This window comes from Mercurialis annua, linkage group LG2 (genome assembly GCF_937616625.2).
Source record: "Mercurialis annua linkage group LG2, ddMerAnnu1.2, whole genome shotgun sequence".
Lineage (NCBI taxonomy): Eukaryota > Viridiplantae > Streptophyta > Magnoliopsida > Malpighiales > Euphorbiaceae > Mercurialis > Mercurialis annua.
In genome coordinates this window covers 48,548,445-48,563,799 of record NC_065571.1, presented here as the reverse complement: position 1 = coordinate 48,563,799, position 15,355 = coordinate 48,548,445, and the positions used below count along the sequence as shown (strand labels likewise).

Genomic DNA, 15,355 nt, shown 5'->3' with positions numbered 1-15,355 from the left:
AAACTCTGCTTCTGTTGTTGAGAGCGCAACACATTTCTGTAGTCTCGATTGCCATGACACAGCTCCCCCTGCAAATGAAATCAGATATCCTGATGTAGACTTTCTCGAGTCAACATCGCCAGCCATATCTGCATCTGTGTAGCCAACTAACACAGGTTCTCCATCTCCAAAAGATAGACACATTCTTGATGTACCTTGAAGGTATCTAAGAATCCATTTCACTGCAGCCCAATGTTCTTTTCCAGGATTTGAAAGGAACCGACTCACTACTCCAACCGAGTGAGCAATATCTGGCCGTGTACATACCATGGCATACATCAAGCTCCCAACTGCTGAAGCATATGGAACTCTTTCCATCTCCTCCTTCTCTTTCTCAGTAGAAGGGCACTGTTCAGAACTCAGTCTAAAATGATTAGCAAGGGGGCAGCTAACCGCTTTAGCGTTATCCATGTTGAACCTTTGAAGTACTTTCTGAATGTACTTCTCCTGTGATAACCATAGCTTCTTGGAGCCTCTATCTCTGGTTATCTTCATGCCTAGAATTTGCCTTGCCGAGCCCAAGTTTTTCATTGCAAAAGACTTGCTCAACTGCTTTTTCAAGTTGTTGATTCTTGAAGTATTCTGGCCAACGATCAACATGTCATCCACATAGAGCAGAAGTATAATAAAATCCTCATCAGAGAATTTCTGCACGAAGACACAATGGTCTGAAGTAGTCTTCTTGTACCCTTGCTCCCCCATAACAGACTCAAACTTCTTGTACCATTGTCTCGGTGCTTGTTTTAAGCCATATAGACTTTTCTTCAACTTGCAGACGTACTGCTCTTTCCCCTTTTCTTCGAAACCCTCTGGCTGCTCCATGTATATCTCTTCCTCCAAATCACCATGAAGGAAGGCAGTCTTTACATCCATCTGCTCGATCTCCAGGTCGAGACTTGCTGCTAACCCTAGCACTGTACGAATGGATGTCATTTTCACCACTGGTGAAAAAATCTCATCAAAGTCAATTCCCTTTCTTTGGCCGAATCCCTTGACAACTAGTCTAGCTTTGAAACGTGGTTGGAGACCGTGTTCCTCATTCTTTATCCTGAACACCCACTTGTTCTTCAAAGCTCTCTTGCCTTTAGGCAACTTCACCAGCTTAAAAGTATTATTATCATGCAAGGACCTCATCTCATCTTGCATGGCTTCAATCCATTTCTGCTTGTGTTCATCATCCATAGCTTCTTCAAAGCTCTCAGGTTCTCCCCCGTCAGTTAATAACACATACTGATCTTCTGGGTATCTGGTAGATTGTTGTCGAACTCTATCAGATCTCCGCAGAACTGGAGAATCCACATCTGCTGGTGGTTGATGATGAGCACCATAGTCATCAGCATTACCTGGTTCATAATCAATGGGAGCATCTTGACCACCTATCCCCGGTTGGTCGCCTTCTTCATCTCCAACACGTCTATGAACCGTTGTTGGAGGAATCAATTCCAAGTCTGTTGAATCTCCATCGGATCCCTCAGAAACATTCTGAGCCTTTTTAATATCCTCAATGGTCTGACTTTCAACAAAGACGGCATCACGGCTTCTGATAAGCCTCTTATGGACTGGATCGTAGAATCTATAGCCAAACTGATCTTGACCATAACCCACAAACACGCATTCTCGTGTCTTTGCATCAAGCTTGGACCTCTCGTCTTTGGGAATATGCACAAATGCTTTGCACCCAAACACCCGCAGATGACCATAGGAAACTTCTTTTCCCGTCCACACTCTCTCTGGAGTATCAGACTGTAGAGGGATACACGTTGAAAGGTTAAGCACATACACTGCTGTCAGTAGAGCTTCACCCCAAAACATCTTAGGCAACTTTGCATGTGAGAGTAAACATCTAACTCTCTCCATCAAAGTCCTGTTCATCCTCTCAGCCAAACCATTCAACTGCGGCGTTTTAGGAGGTGTTGTTTGATGCCGAATACCATTATTTTTGCAATAAGCATCAAATGGTCCAATGTACTCTCCACCATTGTCTGTACGGATGCACTTCAGCTTCTTGCTGGTCTGTCTTTCCACCAGAGTTAAAAATTGCTTGAAAACTTCTAACACCCGGTCCTTCGTTTTCAAAAGATACACCCATGTCTTCCTTGAATGATCATCAATGAAAGTCACGAAGTATTGAGCACCACCAAGTGACTTTGGCATTGGTCCACACAAATCTGAGTGAATCAGATCTAAAACATTCTTCATTCGAGAAGGAGGGGTACTTTTGAAAGAAACTCTGTTCTGCTTCCCTGCCAGACAATCAGTACATTTCTCCAGATGGACTCGATCCAATCCATGCAACATATTTCTTTTGGCCAATATCGACATTCCTTTCTTACTCATGTGACCGAGTCGTCTATGCCACAACTCAACTATATCATCATCCTCCACTGTATTGACATCGTCATGGGAGAGCTTCGCCTGCATCATGTATAGTTTTGAATGTCATTTTCCCCTGGCCACCACCAATGAACCTTTGGTAAGCTTCCATTGGCCATTGAAGAAGGTGCTGCAAAAACCTTCATCATCCAGATTTCCTGCCGAAATTAAATTCAGGCGCATATCTGGGACATGCCTGACATCCTTCAGGACTAATTGCGTACCATTCTCTGTTTCTAGAGAGACGTCACCTTTGCCTACGACTTTTGCAAAGTTCTCATTTCCCATTCTTACAGTGCCAAAATCGCCTGATGTGTAAGATGAGAAGAATTCCCTTCGAGATGAAGCATGAATGGTAGCTCCAGTGTCAATCACCCAACTCGTCTCGTGGATTGCAAGATTGACAATATCTTCATCATGGACTACGTTGAACTCCCCGACAACATTTGCTTGTTCATCATCACTGCTGTCATTTTTCCTCACATCTTTGCCTTTGTTCTTTTCTTGGTCTTGCTTCAACTTTCGACAGAACATTTTGATGTGGCCCTTCTTCTTGCAGTAATGGCACTCAGTATTGGCATATTTGTTTGACTTTCCTCTGCTTTTGTGTCTGGTTTTTGAACCCCTAGCTTCACTCCTCCCTCTAGATTCTGCAACAAAAACATCTGACTGTGATGAAGAAGAACCTTGTGATCTTCGTCTACTCTCTTCATTCAGGATGCCACTTTTAACAGCTTCCATATTGACTACTCCATTTGGTGCAGAATTTGTTAGTGAAATCTTCAAAGTCTCCCAAGACTCTGGTAGAGAGGCAAGCACGAGGAGAGCGAGCACCTCATCGTCAAACTTTATGCTCATACTTGATAACTGATCCACAATCCCTTGAATTGCATTCAGGTGATCAGCTATAGAAGTCCCTTCTCGATATTTTATCTGAATTAATTTTGTCAGATAAAATAGTTTGTTGTTGCCGGTTTTCGACGCGTACAGCTCCTCAAGCTTCTTCCATAATGTCTGAGCATGAGTTTCATTACAAATGTGGTTGTACACATTATCCTCGACGAACTGTCGAATGTAACCACACACCTGCTCATGCTCGAATTCCCATTCTTCATCCGTTTTTCCTTCGGGTTTATTCGTTGAAAACACCGGTAAATGCAGTTTCGTCACAAATAGGAGATCCTTCATCTTGTTTCTCCATATGTGGTAATTTGTGCCATTTAAACTGACCATCTTGCCAGTCTTTGCCTCCATATTTTCGACAAGTGCCCAGTACTATAAATATATCTAATTTATTTTCTGATGTGGAGGATCCACTATCTAGTGGCAACCACAGAGCATACGATAAATAGATATATAAAAACTCAAACCGGCTCTGATACCAGTTGTTGGGCGGCACAGCGGAAATTCAATTAATTATGCTAGTGAATAACGTATTGTGCTAAATAATTATACCGGAAAAATTCCCAGGAAAGATTGGAGGGTCACGAGCGGACCACTTAAGTACCAACCTCCTAGACAGAATTCAACACGATATAACTAACTTCACAATAGGGAATTCCAACTAGCCTAATCGTTAGCGTCGAAAATAAATTAAGGACGGCAGAAACAAAATAATAAATGACACCGAGAATTTTTAACGTGGTTCACCCAAAATGCTGGATTACGTCCACGGGACAAAGTCCGAATAATTCTTCTACTATTATCAAAATAGCAGGCATACAAAGAGAGTAATTTTACAGAGAGATCTCACCAAAATAATGACACTCAAGTGTTTCCCACACACCCGTAAACTCACTATTTTTATCTCTCAATTCTCTCACCCCTCACCCTTTAGAGAAAACGTTTCTCTAACTCGCCTATTAGCTCGAAGCTAATACTCTCACTCACAAATGCTTGTGAATTTTGGTGATGTTGGTGTGTGTTTAATCCCTTTCACCCCTTTCCTATTTATAGGAAAAAGTGGAGTAGCCTCCAAGCCAAATTTGGCTTGGAGGTTACTCCAAGTAAATTAATTTCTATTTTTTTTTTTTTTTTTAACTTACTTGTGGGCCCACCATGTGGAGGGACCCACCCCAACACATTCATCACACCTACTACAAAAATCTCTTTACATTATTTATGCGACACAAACATGTGTGCATAGAACTCAACATCTACTACCAAATTAATCATCAAATAATGGCTCATAATTCAACAAAACACGTAGCAGTTCTTGCATTTCCATTCGCAACTCATGCACATCTTCTTTTCAAACTCGTAAATGAGGTATCAAAAGCATCTCCTCATGCTACATTTTCATTCTTCAGCACTGCTCAATCCAATTCCGCAATTTTTAAAGACTCTCAAGCCTCGGACTCTATAAAACCCTGTAATATTGAAGACGGAATTTCGAAAGACTTTGTTTTTTCAGGAAGCCCTATTGAGGCTGTAGAAAGGTTCTTGCAGAAAACCCCACAGAATTTTGAGAGCTCAATGGAAAAAGCTGTGAAAGAGAGTGGGAAGGCATTCAGTTGTCTGATTACAGATGCTTTTCTTTGGTTTGGTGCTGATATGGCTCGAGATTTGCAGATTCCTTGGGTTGCAGTCTGGACTTCTGGTCCTCGTTCCGTTTTCATCCACCTACAAACTGAACTTATTAGAGAAAAATTGGGAATTCATGGTAATTTTTTCGGTTTTCAAACTCTTACATTATGGTAATCAAATTTTAATTCTATCAACAACACCATTTTATTAAATAATTTTTCGGTGAATTTATGTACGCAACAATTAGGGGCGGACACTGCGTATAGCCTGAGAGGATATCCACTCCTTAATTTTTTTGTTGCAAAAATACTCTTCAACATTTCTTTAAAAATATATGTCTTCCGTCCCATTTTAAAAGTCTCATTTGCTTTTATACACATATTAAAAAAATATTTATCATTTTTGTCTTTTTATGTCTTTTTTATATTTTGCTTCTATTAATAATAGTTGAATTTTTCATAAAATTTATTTGAGATGACTAAATAAAGGATAAAAATATTTTAAAAATAGAAATGAGACTTTTAAAATAAAACATCCCAAAATGAAATATGAAACTTTTTAACGGAATGTAGGGAAGAGTTATTTTATACAATGAGCCTCCAATAAAAATTTGCACCACCTCCCCTTCAATCTCATGAAAACTAGTTTTGTCTGAATAGATAATTAAATTTTTTACGGTTACCGAATTATAAGCTTTTTACATTTGAATTATCATCGTTTTATTTTTATATTTTGATAACCCAAATTTAATTTTCTTAAAATATAACTCCAATTTAATTTTCTCTAGGAGGTTACTTAATCAATTCAGGTAAATTACCATTTATGCGCCCCACGAAAAATTCCATGTCACACATTTTGTTGCCACATAAGCAATAATTGGTTGGAATTGTGTTAGAAGCCTCACATCTTGAAATATTTGAAATTGGGGGACCGAAATTTGTAACTGAAGTATAAAAGATCTCCAGCTCAACAATTGTAATATTTTTTAACCTGGAGATAAAATAATATATTTTAATTACTTAAATGTTATCGAACTATATATTTTATTTCAAAATGATACTATTTTCTAAAAGGACATGATTAAATTAGAAAGACCCACACTTTTATGTCAGCCACGTTAGTAATTTTTTTCCTTGAATTCATCAAATATAGTCTGATTTTATGTTATTGATGTAGGAAATTTCCAATTAGACAAAAAGTTGGACTTCCTTCCAGGATTTGAAAGCTTACCTGCAACTCACATTCCTGAAGATGTAATAGCAAAAGACCTTACCACACCCTTTGCATCAATGTTACACAAAATGGGACTAAATCTACCGAAAGCAACTGCGGTTTGCATTAACTCATTCGAAGAAATCGATTCTATTCCGATTAACCAACTCAAATCGACACTCCAAGATCTTCTAACCATCGGTCTGCCTCTACTAACACTCCCACCCAAGAAACATTGTGATCCACAAGGCTGTCTGGAATGGCTAGACAAGCAGAAACAGGACTCCGTCGTATACATTAGCTTCGGAAGCATGATAATGCCTCCGCCTCACGAGTTAACAGCGTTAGCTGAAGCATTAGAGTACGGCGGATTTCATTTTATCTGGTCATTCAAAGGAAACCCTAGCGAGAAATTGCCGAAAGAGTTTCTCGACAGGACGAAAGAGAAGGGAATTGTAGTTTCCTGGGCACCACAGCTGCAGGTTTTGCAGCATCATTCGATTAGCGCATTCATATCACATGGCGGATGGAATTCTGTGGTGGAGAGTATTATTGGGAGTGTGCCTTTGATTTGTAGGCCGTTCTTCGGGGATCATCACTTGAATAGTTGGACAGTGGAAGCTGTGTGGGGCATTGGATTAGAGATTGAAGGCGGAAAAATCACAAAAGACGGTACAATGAAAGCGTTACAAGTTGTTCAGGGAAGTGAAAAAGGACAGAAAATGAAACATAAAGTTGTTCATCTTAATAAACTTGTTGTTGATGCTGTTAGTTCACAAGGTAGCTCAACTCTTAATTTTGAAAAATTGATAAAGATTGTTACTTAGTAGTTTTCAAGCTAAGATGTGTACTGCATTTGATTAGTTTTGAATTTTGAAAATTGAAATTAATTGAACTGACCGATTTTTCATTTTAATTTTTTTTTTTTGGGACCGAGGGAGTATAGCGTTTCGTTAACAACGCAAGTATTTTTCAAGGCACCTGACAACTTCTGATTTATTTTATTATTATCGGACTGTTCACTTGTAAACGCTCAACTTCTGATTTCTTCAGGAATAAATGTAACATTGTTGCTGTTGTAGACTCTGTCTTTAGCCTTCTTTGACTGCAAGCAGAGAAGAGAAAATTAAATTTATTTCAAAAATTCCACACATAGTGTAAGTTAAAATCTCCAATTAATAATTAAAGTTTAATTCTAATAATAATAAAAAAAAAGCCGACCCAATCATCAACTAAATATTCATAATCCTACATAGTGCCAAAAATGAAGAATTTATTGGTAAAATTAACTTACTTCTTTTTCCCAATTGGTGGTGAGAGTTACGGTTGACAGACCCAGTGATTGTACAAGTAATGCAACTATAAGTCCAGTCCAGAGCCCCTGTATACACTAAATTTCAATACTTTGCCACCAATCTAAGTATTTTGCAATGTAAGATACTAAATTATTATCATGATAAACTAATAAATAAGTTGTTTCATGGTTAGAAAAACACATTATAAACTAATAATATATAGTTAAAATATAATTATAAAAAAAAAATTATTACCTTTCCTCCAAAGTTGTACACAAAAGCAAATAATATGGAACAAGGAATGCCTATAAGATAGTAAGCTCCCAAATTAATTATAGCTCCAAGCTTTTGCCATCCACATCCTCTACAAGTTCCTAAAAAGTTGCAATTCACTCCATATTAGCTAGTCTAAGTTGCACATCATTAATTTTAACAAATTTTGGTTTAATCGGTTTCAGTCGATTCCAAACCAAACTAAAATCGACCAATGCACAGCCCAATGATATTTTTGAAAAAGATTAATGAATTGTGGGTGACACACCTGAAAGAACACTCTGAATGCCATCCAAAAAATGAGTAGCAGCAACAAATATGAGCATTTGGCCCACGTATTGGACTACTCGTTCTTCCGTACTGTACAAATAGCCCCACATATTACGCCCTACTATCAGTGTGCTGGACATTGCAATACCTGCCGTAGCAACCATAAATATCGCAACGCATACTGATTGCCTAGCTGCTCTTGGTTTTCCAGCACCAAGTTCATTTGATACTCTTGTACTATATACATTATCAACAACTATATCACATGCAATAAGCAGAACTAATAACACAAAAGCTTTCAATTTAGCGGGTTAAATATATTGGCGGTCACTGAACTATAGTGTTTTTATAAAATGGTTATCAAACTAAAGTTTTTCTTCAAAACTGCTAATGAAATATTTCAACTTACAAAATGGCTACCAAACTATACTTTTTTTACAACAGGGTTAATGGACATCTTTGCCTTGTCTACATCACCAAGCTGGTAACCGGTTCGAAAAAAAGTCATAATTTTGTAACTATTGTAACTGTTTTGTAACTTTATGTAATTGGATAACAGTTTTGTGAAAAAGCACAAAAATATCAAACCCCGATTTAGGCGTAGCTCACCTTATAACTCCACCGAGTCCTAAGGGTATCATGAATGCCATTGAAGATGTGTTAAGACTGTCAAACAAAGCACAATTGGTCAGAATTATATATGTTTGATTTGATATATAATGAATTCAAACTGTTGAGTGATCTAACCTTATAGATAGGACTGATGTTTCAAGTTTTGGATTAGGAAGAAGACCAGATAACAGAACCATCATCTCGAATGACCAAGTCTCCAAGCTATTTCATCAGCAAAGCCAAAATTTAAAGTTATAAAAGCGTATGCTACACCGAAATGGAAATGCTAAAACGACAATTATTACCAAGTTAATAATGTAAGTATGAAGTATTTTCGAAAATAATCGATAAAAGCTATGTGAACCCAGTTGGATTAGTACGAGTACCTGAGCATTACAGCAGAAGGAATTGCCAGTTTAAGATATTTAGGAATTCCATGAAGGGCTTGTTTAGAAAAGCCAGTCCAAGTCTTCTTACATGAAGGGGATATGCTGACATAAAGTATTAATAAGATTGCATAAATCCAATAAGAAATAGCATTTGCCAAAGCAGCACCTTTATTTCCAAGTCCTGATTTGAAAACAAGAATCCAACAAATGAAAATGTGAAGCAAAGTTGTAAATCCTGAGCAAATCATCATTGGAACCACATTGTTTTGTGTCTGCAGGAATCTGACAAGACATTCTTGGATGGCGAAAGCGAAAATTGAAGGAATCATAAAATGAGCATAGCGTCCTGCCTCAGCTGATATTTCTGGATCTTGCCGGAAGAACAGAAGAATCTCGCCTGCGTTTGCCCATATAAAGGCAAGAGGAATGCTGACTAGTAGTAGAACAATCATTGCCCTCTGTAAGTGTATACCAAGCATATGATATTGCTTTGCTCCATAAGACTGACCACAGAATGTATCTAATCCACTTGCCATTCCTTTCTGTTCATATCGCACAAAAAAAATCGGAATAGTGTGTGAAACAAGGGACATAAAAATAGCAAATTCATACTAACTTAGTGGTATTGAGTTTAGCTTGAGGACTGCGAGCTTACGAGTTTGAACCCACTACGGACAAAAAGTAACATCAATGTCTAGACAAATCTAAAAAAGTAACATCAATGTCTAAAACATTGAAATCTCAAGTTTGGTTCATAGTCGAAACAAATTAACATGAGTTCGGAGAAGGTATAAGTAGGGTGTACCTAGGAAGAACATATGTTGGGCAGTCGACCACCTTATAAACTTTCAAAACAATCTTGTCCACCTTATGAAAATAATTATGGGTATGCCACCTGATGGAGAATGTGGTCAGATATCCATAATGGAGTTCCATCTCAAATCTACTTATACCTTGGAGAATGTGGTCAGAAATCCATAATAGAGTCGACCACAAATGGCAAATTGAATATCTTCATGCATACGGATACTAGAACAAGATATGATGTTTTTCTGTACTCCTTTTCTAATAAAAGACCTTCTCATATCAAACAATTCTGAGTTATTTAGAGTGGACCAATTTAACAAGCAAGCACTTAAATATTCATTATGAACTTGTCTAAATGCAAGAATAAGTTGAAACCAAACAATCTTACCAACAAGCTGAAGCCAGTAACCGAAGCAAAAGACGTGGCCATAGAAGCACCCGCAAGTGAAAGCTCACCAAGATGACCAACAAACATAACTGAAATGACTTGCAAAAGATATATCAAGAAATTTACTGAGACAAGAGGACCAGCCAAGTTGAGCTGCTTTTTCAGTTCTATGAAAAATTCATCTGCTGTAAATCTGTGTTTTTGTTCTAACAATCTTCCACCTTCAGAGATTAATAATGGTGACTCAATACTCGGATTTTCTTCTTGTACCTCCATTTTTAGCTTCTTCTACAATTCTAAAACGCTCTTGGACCATTTAATAGTCTCATTTTGTTTTTTTGGAAAAGCTTTAAATATTGCCCTCCATAATATGGCCCATATCACAAATATGCCAGTCATGTATAAAAGAAGTACCTATCATACACTTAATTTCTTGAAAACAGGTCAAATATGTCGTGTTTGGTTCATAAAATAAGTGCGGAATGGAATAGTTATTATTCAGTAAAATCGAATAGTTATTCTATATAGAATGACTTACGCCTCTTCTTTTTGATGGTGAGGGAATCTCTTCCTTCCACTTATGGTCATTTCATCAAACATGTATAATGCGATTCTGATGCTCGCAAATGGGTTCTTGAAAATCCTCACAAAATTGATTAGGCTTAATTTGAGCCTTCAATATTCGTCTAAAAAATACCAAACCATCATTAGTCCATGTTGCACATACCCATCAATCTATCAGATTCCAACAATATTCTAAATCAATTACTTTCTGGCAGTGGCATATCATCAAACAGTTTATGTGCAGAAAATCTGCAGGACAAGTTTTTATGTATAAATCCGAATGAAACCCAAATTTCACAGCTTGAGACTGAAACTTTCTTGTATGTGATTGATTTTTTATTCACTATTTTATTTATTATTGTTGTTCAAAGTATATTCTACAATTTTTTTTGTTCTTTCGTAAATTGTCATTGTTTCGATCGTTCTGCTGCGCGCATAGATTTTCCAACATACCTTAAGTTGTTTTTTCATTTATACTTGTAATTTTTTTTCTTGTCATTACATATAGCTGGGTACATAACAAAAAAAGAGATATGGCAGAAGCCTAGCTAATCCAATAAAGTACACATATAAGTTAGCTTGAGAACTACTAAGTAACAATATTTATCAATGTCTCAAAATTAGCAGTTGTGCTACCTTCTGAACTAACAGCATCAAAAGCAAGTTTATTGAGATGATCAACTTTATCCTTCATTTTCTGTCCTTCTTCATTCACCAAAACAGCCTCTAATGCTTTCGTCGCGCTATCTTTAGTAATTTTCCCACCTTCAACCTCCACACCAATGCCCCATACAGATTCAATTGTCCAACTATTAAGCTGCTGATCGCCGAAGAACGGCCTGCATATCAAAGGCACACTACCAACAATGCTCTCCAGCACAGAATTCCATCCGCTATGCGTCATAAACGCCCTGATCGAACTATGTTGCAAAATCTGCTGCTGCGGCGCCCAGGAAACCACCTTTCCGTTCTCTTTAGTCCTGTCGAGAAACCCTTTCGGTAGTTTCTCGTTAGGGTTTCCTCTGAACGACCAGATAAAATGAAATCCACCATCCTCTAGCGCTTCTGCTAACGCTGTTAGCTCGTGAGGGGGCGGAACTATCACGCTTCCGAAGCTAATGTAGACTATAGAGTCTTGTTTTTTGTTGTCTAGCCAATCTAGACAGCCTTGCGGATCGTGGGGTATCTGGGGCGGTGGTGTTAGTAGAAGCGGACCGATGTTTAGAAAATTTTCGAGTGTCGATTTGAGATTATTGAGCGGAATAGTGTCGATTTCTTCGAACGAGTTAATGCAAACTGCAGCTGCTTTTGGTAGGTTTAGTCCCATTTTGTGTAACATTGCTGGAAATGGTGCAGTCAGGTCTTTTGTTATTACATCTTCAGGTACGTGAGTTGCAGGTAGGCTTTCAAATCCTGGAATGAAGTTCAGTGTTTTGTCTAATTGGATAGTTCCTCCAGCTATAATGAGAAATCAGATTAAATATTAGACTGGTCAGATATAAACCTTCAACAACTATAAGCAGAAAATAATTAAAATTTTAATTATTGAAATAAACTAAATTAAAATGTTTCATTCAAAATAAAATAATTTGAAAATTAATTATATCAACCACCCTCCAAAATAGCATAGTACGGACAAATTCTCAGGACACATAATGTCGAACTATGAACAGAAAATTCATAATAATTATACATAGTTGGTTTCACCTAACTATTCGGTGTGCATTCAATCAATTTTTTTTTTTTTTGTAACAGAGTCAAACTGAAATTTCAGGAAACGTAGTTTTTCAAACTTAATCGATTGAATTTATACAAAAAAATTAACTAATTTTTTCCTATCAAAATCCAACAGAAAAATAAGTCTTTTAATATCAACTGAACCAAACTAATTTTCTCAGTTTAATTTTAAGTTTTGCACACCCTTAGTTAACTATTTTCCATACCAAGATCAAAAAAAAAATTGTAAATTAATATATGAACTTTATCCTAATTTGCAATTACACCACGAACTTTAAAACTTGGTAATTAGTTTTCATTTTCTTGGAAAATTGGTACACCAACCGATCATTCAACAACACGTGACTATATATTACAATGTCTTAGTATTTTTCTAATTCGGTGTACCAATTTATCAAAAAATAAAAATTGCTGTGATAATTGTCAAGTCTTAAAGTTTGTTGTAATTGCAAATTAGAGTAAAATTTATGTATTAATTTGCAATTAACCCAACAAAACACACATAAATAATAGAAAGAAGATAAGTAAACAAATTAAAGAATTACCATTAATTCCCAGTTTATCTCTAATAACCTCAGTTTCAAGGTGCATGATAACAGAACGAGGTCCAGCAGTCCACAGAGCAACCCAAGGAATCTGCAAATCTCGCGCCATATCAGCACCGAACCAGAAAAAAGCATCCGTAATAATACAACTAAACCGCATTCCACAATCTTTCACAGCTGATTTCATAGCCCTCTCAAAATTCCACGGAGTAGCTTTCAAGAACATCTCCACAGGCTCAAGAGGGTTCCCTGAGAAAACATAATCCGGCGAAATTCCATCTTCAATATTATAGGGCTTCACAGAGCCATCAGAAGGCTGATACTCTTTAAAAATGGCGGAGTTGGACTGAGCAGTGCTGAAGAATGAAAATCTTGCATGAGGGGAAGCTTTTGAGAGCTTGAAAACAAGGCTGAGAAGAGGAGCTGCATGGGTTGCAAATGGAAATGCGAGAACTGCTATGTGCTTGGTGAAATGATCGTTGGTTTCTGGCATTATGGTGGTGGTTTTGTTGAGTTATTTGAATGAAAAATTAATATTGGAGGGGTCTTGAATGATTAGAGTTGGTTTGTTTTGTGAATATATAGAGTGAAGAAGTTTAGAAATTAGATATTTGTTGTACTGATTAATGTCTGTTAACTTAACTTTAGGGTCGCATAAATATTGTGACAGATTTTGGTGGTAGGTTTGATGAGTGGTAGTTGTTGTTTTGACCGCAGAGCCCAGTGTTTGTTGGATAATTCAGTAGCTCTGTTATAAATTGTTTATTGAAAAATTGGTTAAATATTTTTGCAGTTACCGAAACATAATTTTTTTATAAAATAGTTACCGAATTCATAAAAATTATAAATAGTTATATAATTATAGTTTTTAATAAAATGGTTACTAAAATATAAAACAGTTATCGGATTATTATTTTTTTACAAAAAAAATTACCATCTTGATGATAAGGATAAAAAAAAGATGAATAATAAGACAATAAACTAGTAACCTTTTTATAAAAAATAATAGTGCATGTGTTAGCCGCTTTGTAATTTTTATAATTCAGTAACTATTTTGTAAAAAAGTTATAATTTGCTAGAACTATAATTTATTTTTATTTTTTTAGCTTTTAAATATCAAATACAAGTAAACACTTTTTAATATAACTAGTTTGTTGTGTACGTGCATTACACGTGGTTTATAGTTTTTTTTGTTTATCATGATTTATATTTGAGATTATTAAACGTAATTTTTTAATTATATATGTATCATGATTATATTTGAGATTATTGCATGTAATTTTCTTTTATAATAATATAATAAGCTAATACTTATACTCATATCAAGACGCGCGGCAACGTATAAAATGTACTAATTGTATATGAATTTTGAGATCTATTTCTTACAACCCCAAAATTTAAGCTATGAATGGTCGTATTTCTATTTGTAACAATTTATTTTTATCTACTTTTAATGTAGGTGTGATGTACATGATTAATTAATATAGTGATTGATAATGTGATCCATTAATGTATTGTTTATATTAATAAATATAAAAAAGTCAATTTTTAATTTACACGACAGATTAAATATATAAATTTGTATTAACAAATATATATATATGTAATATTTGTTAATTAGTACTCCCTCCGTCCCACTTTAAAAGTCTCATTTGACTTTACACACAGATTAAGAAAACATTAATTATTCTTGTCTTTTTATGTTTTTTCATATTTTGCCCCTATTAATGATAGTGGAATTTTTCATAAAACTCTTTTAAGATAACTAAAATAAGGGTAAAATAGGGTATTCAATGGAAAAATATTCTAAAAATAGTAATGAGACTTTTTAAATGGGACATCCCAAAATAGAATATGGGACTTCTTAAACGGGACAGAGGGAGTATTTTGTTATTTATATTTAAGATTGTTGATTATGATTTTTAAATTTTTAAATGGTTGATTAGGATTAGGAAAACTTTTTAATAGATAAAGTCGAGATGCCATGTAGAAAAATTAATTATTTCTATGAAAGCATTAGTGGTTGATTAGGATTATAAAAGGTTTCTAACAGTCTAAGTCAATAAATTATGAAGAGGGTATTTTTCTCATGAATGGAAGTGTTTCCCTCGCTAATATATTTTTATATATGTTACAGATAAATATCAATATAGATAAATTATAGATAGATAGATAGAGCTAGAATTGCAATTAAAATTTAACTAATTTTTGGTGGAGGGAGAGGCATGGAAGTGTCTAAATTTTATGTTTGAAAAGCTTAAAACAATGGGTTGGATTCAAATGGGAATATTCATGGCCGTATCTCGGGGAGGTCTGATCTCTGCC

General features: G+C 35.8%; 3 protein-coding genes across 5 annotated transcripts; 1 reads left to right on the top strand and 2 right to left on the bottom strand.

The window, feature by feature from the left end:
- The first annotated feature begins 4,528 nt into the window (after nucleotides 1-4,528).
- On the top strand, nucleotides 4,529-7,066 carry LOC126669112 (flavonoid 3-O-glucosyltransferase-like). Its single transcript, XM_050362455.2, has 2 exons — nucleotides 4,529-5,074; nucleotides 6,115-7,066. Exons 1-2 carry the CDS (start codon nucleotides 4,534-4,536, stop codon nucleotides 6,975-6,977), a joined length of 1,404 nt encoding a protein of 467 aa, XP_050218412.2. The 5' UTR covers nucleotides 4,529-4,533; the 3' UTR covers nucleotides 6,978-7,066.
- On the bottom strand, nucleotides 7,037-10,555 carry LOC126669109 (protein DETOXIFICATION 16-like). 3 transcript variants are annotated; one of them, XM_050362452.2, is made up of 9 exons: nucleotides 10,185-10,275; nucleotides 9,795-9,884; nucleotides 8,987-9,531; nucleotides 8,736-8,822; nucleotides 8,598-8,654; nucleotides 7,987-8,225; nucleotides 7,701-7,819; nucleotides 7,445-7,531; nucleotides 7,037-7,255 (listed from the first exon to the last, which is right to left on the bottom strand). In XM_050362452.2, exons 3-9 carry the CDS (start codon nucleotides 9,523-9,525, stop codon nucleotides 7,184-7,186), a joined length of 1,200 nt encoding a protein of 399 aa, XP_050218409.1. In that variant the 5' UTR covers nucleotides 9,526-9,531; nucleotides 9,795-9,884; nucleotides 10,185-10,275; the 3' UTR covers nucleotides 7,037-7,183. The 3 variants fall into 3 exon arrangements, with proteins under 3 accessions (XP_050218409.1, XP_050218408.1, XP_050218407.1); XM_050362451.2 differs by lacking the exon at nucleotides 9,795-9,884 and having other exon boundaries at nucleotides 7,987-8,078; nucleotides 10,185-10,555; XM_050362450.2 differs by lacking the exon at nucleotides 9,795-9,884 and having other exon boundaries at nucleotides 10,185-10,553.
- Nucleotides 10,556-11,198: 643 nt separating this feature from the next.
- Nucleotides 11,199-13,698, bottom strand: LOC126669113 (flavonoid 3-O-glucosyltransferase-like). Its single transcript, XM_050362456.2, has 2 exons — nucleotides 13,031-13,698; nucleotides 11,199-12,206 (listed from the first exon to the last, which is right to left on the bottom strand). The coding sequence occupies exons 1-2, from the start codon at nucleotides 13,521-13,523 to the stop codon at nucleotides 11,338-11,340; spliced, it is 1,362 nt and encodes a 453-aa protein (XP_050218413.1). The 5' UTR covers nucleotides 13,524-13,698; the 3' UTR covers nucleotides 11,199-11,337.
- Nucleotides 13,699-15,355: the final 1,657 nt, after the last annotated feature.

What these genes read in the sequence shown, in the direction of transcription:
- LOC126669113 (XM_050362456.2), bottom strand. Translation starts at nt 13,523, where the DNA reads ATGCCAGAAACCAACGATCATTTCACCAAGCACATAGCAGTTCTCGCA. An exon ending in AGATAAACTGGGAATTAATG is followed by an intron (nt 12,207 to 13,030) that starts GTAATTCTTTAA and finishes TTCTCATTATAG; the next exon opens with CTGGAGGAACTATCCAATTA.
- LOC126669112 (XM_050362455.2), top strand. Translation starts at nt 4,534, where the DNA reads ATGCGACACAAACATGTGTGCATAGAACTCAACATCTACTACCAAATT. An exon ending in AGAAAAATTGGGAATTCATG is followed by an intron (nt 5,075 to 6,114) that starts GTAATTTTTTCG and finishes TTATTGATGTAG; the next exon opens with GAAATTTCCAATTAGACAAA.
- LOC126669109 (XM_050362450.2), bottom strand. Translation starts at nt 10,460, where the DNA reads ATGGAGGTACAAGAAGAAAATCCGAGTATTGAGTCACCATTATTAATC. An exon ending in GGACTCGGTGGAGTTATAAG is followed by an intron (nt 8,226 to 8,597) that starts GTGAGCTACGCC and finishes TAATGTATATAG; the next exon opens with TACAAGAGTATCAAATGAAC. An exon ending in CCACCAATTGGGAAAAAGAA is followed by an intron (nt 7,256 to 7,444) that starts GTAAGTTAATTT and finishes CTCTGCTTGCAG; the next exon opens with TCAAAGAAGGCTAAAGACAG.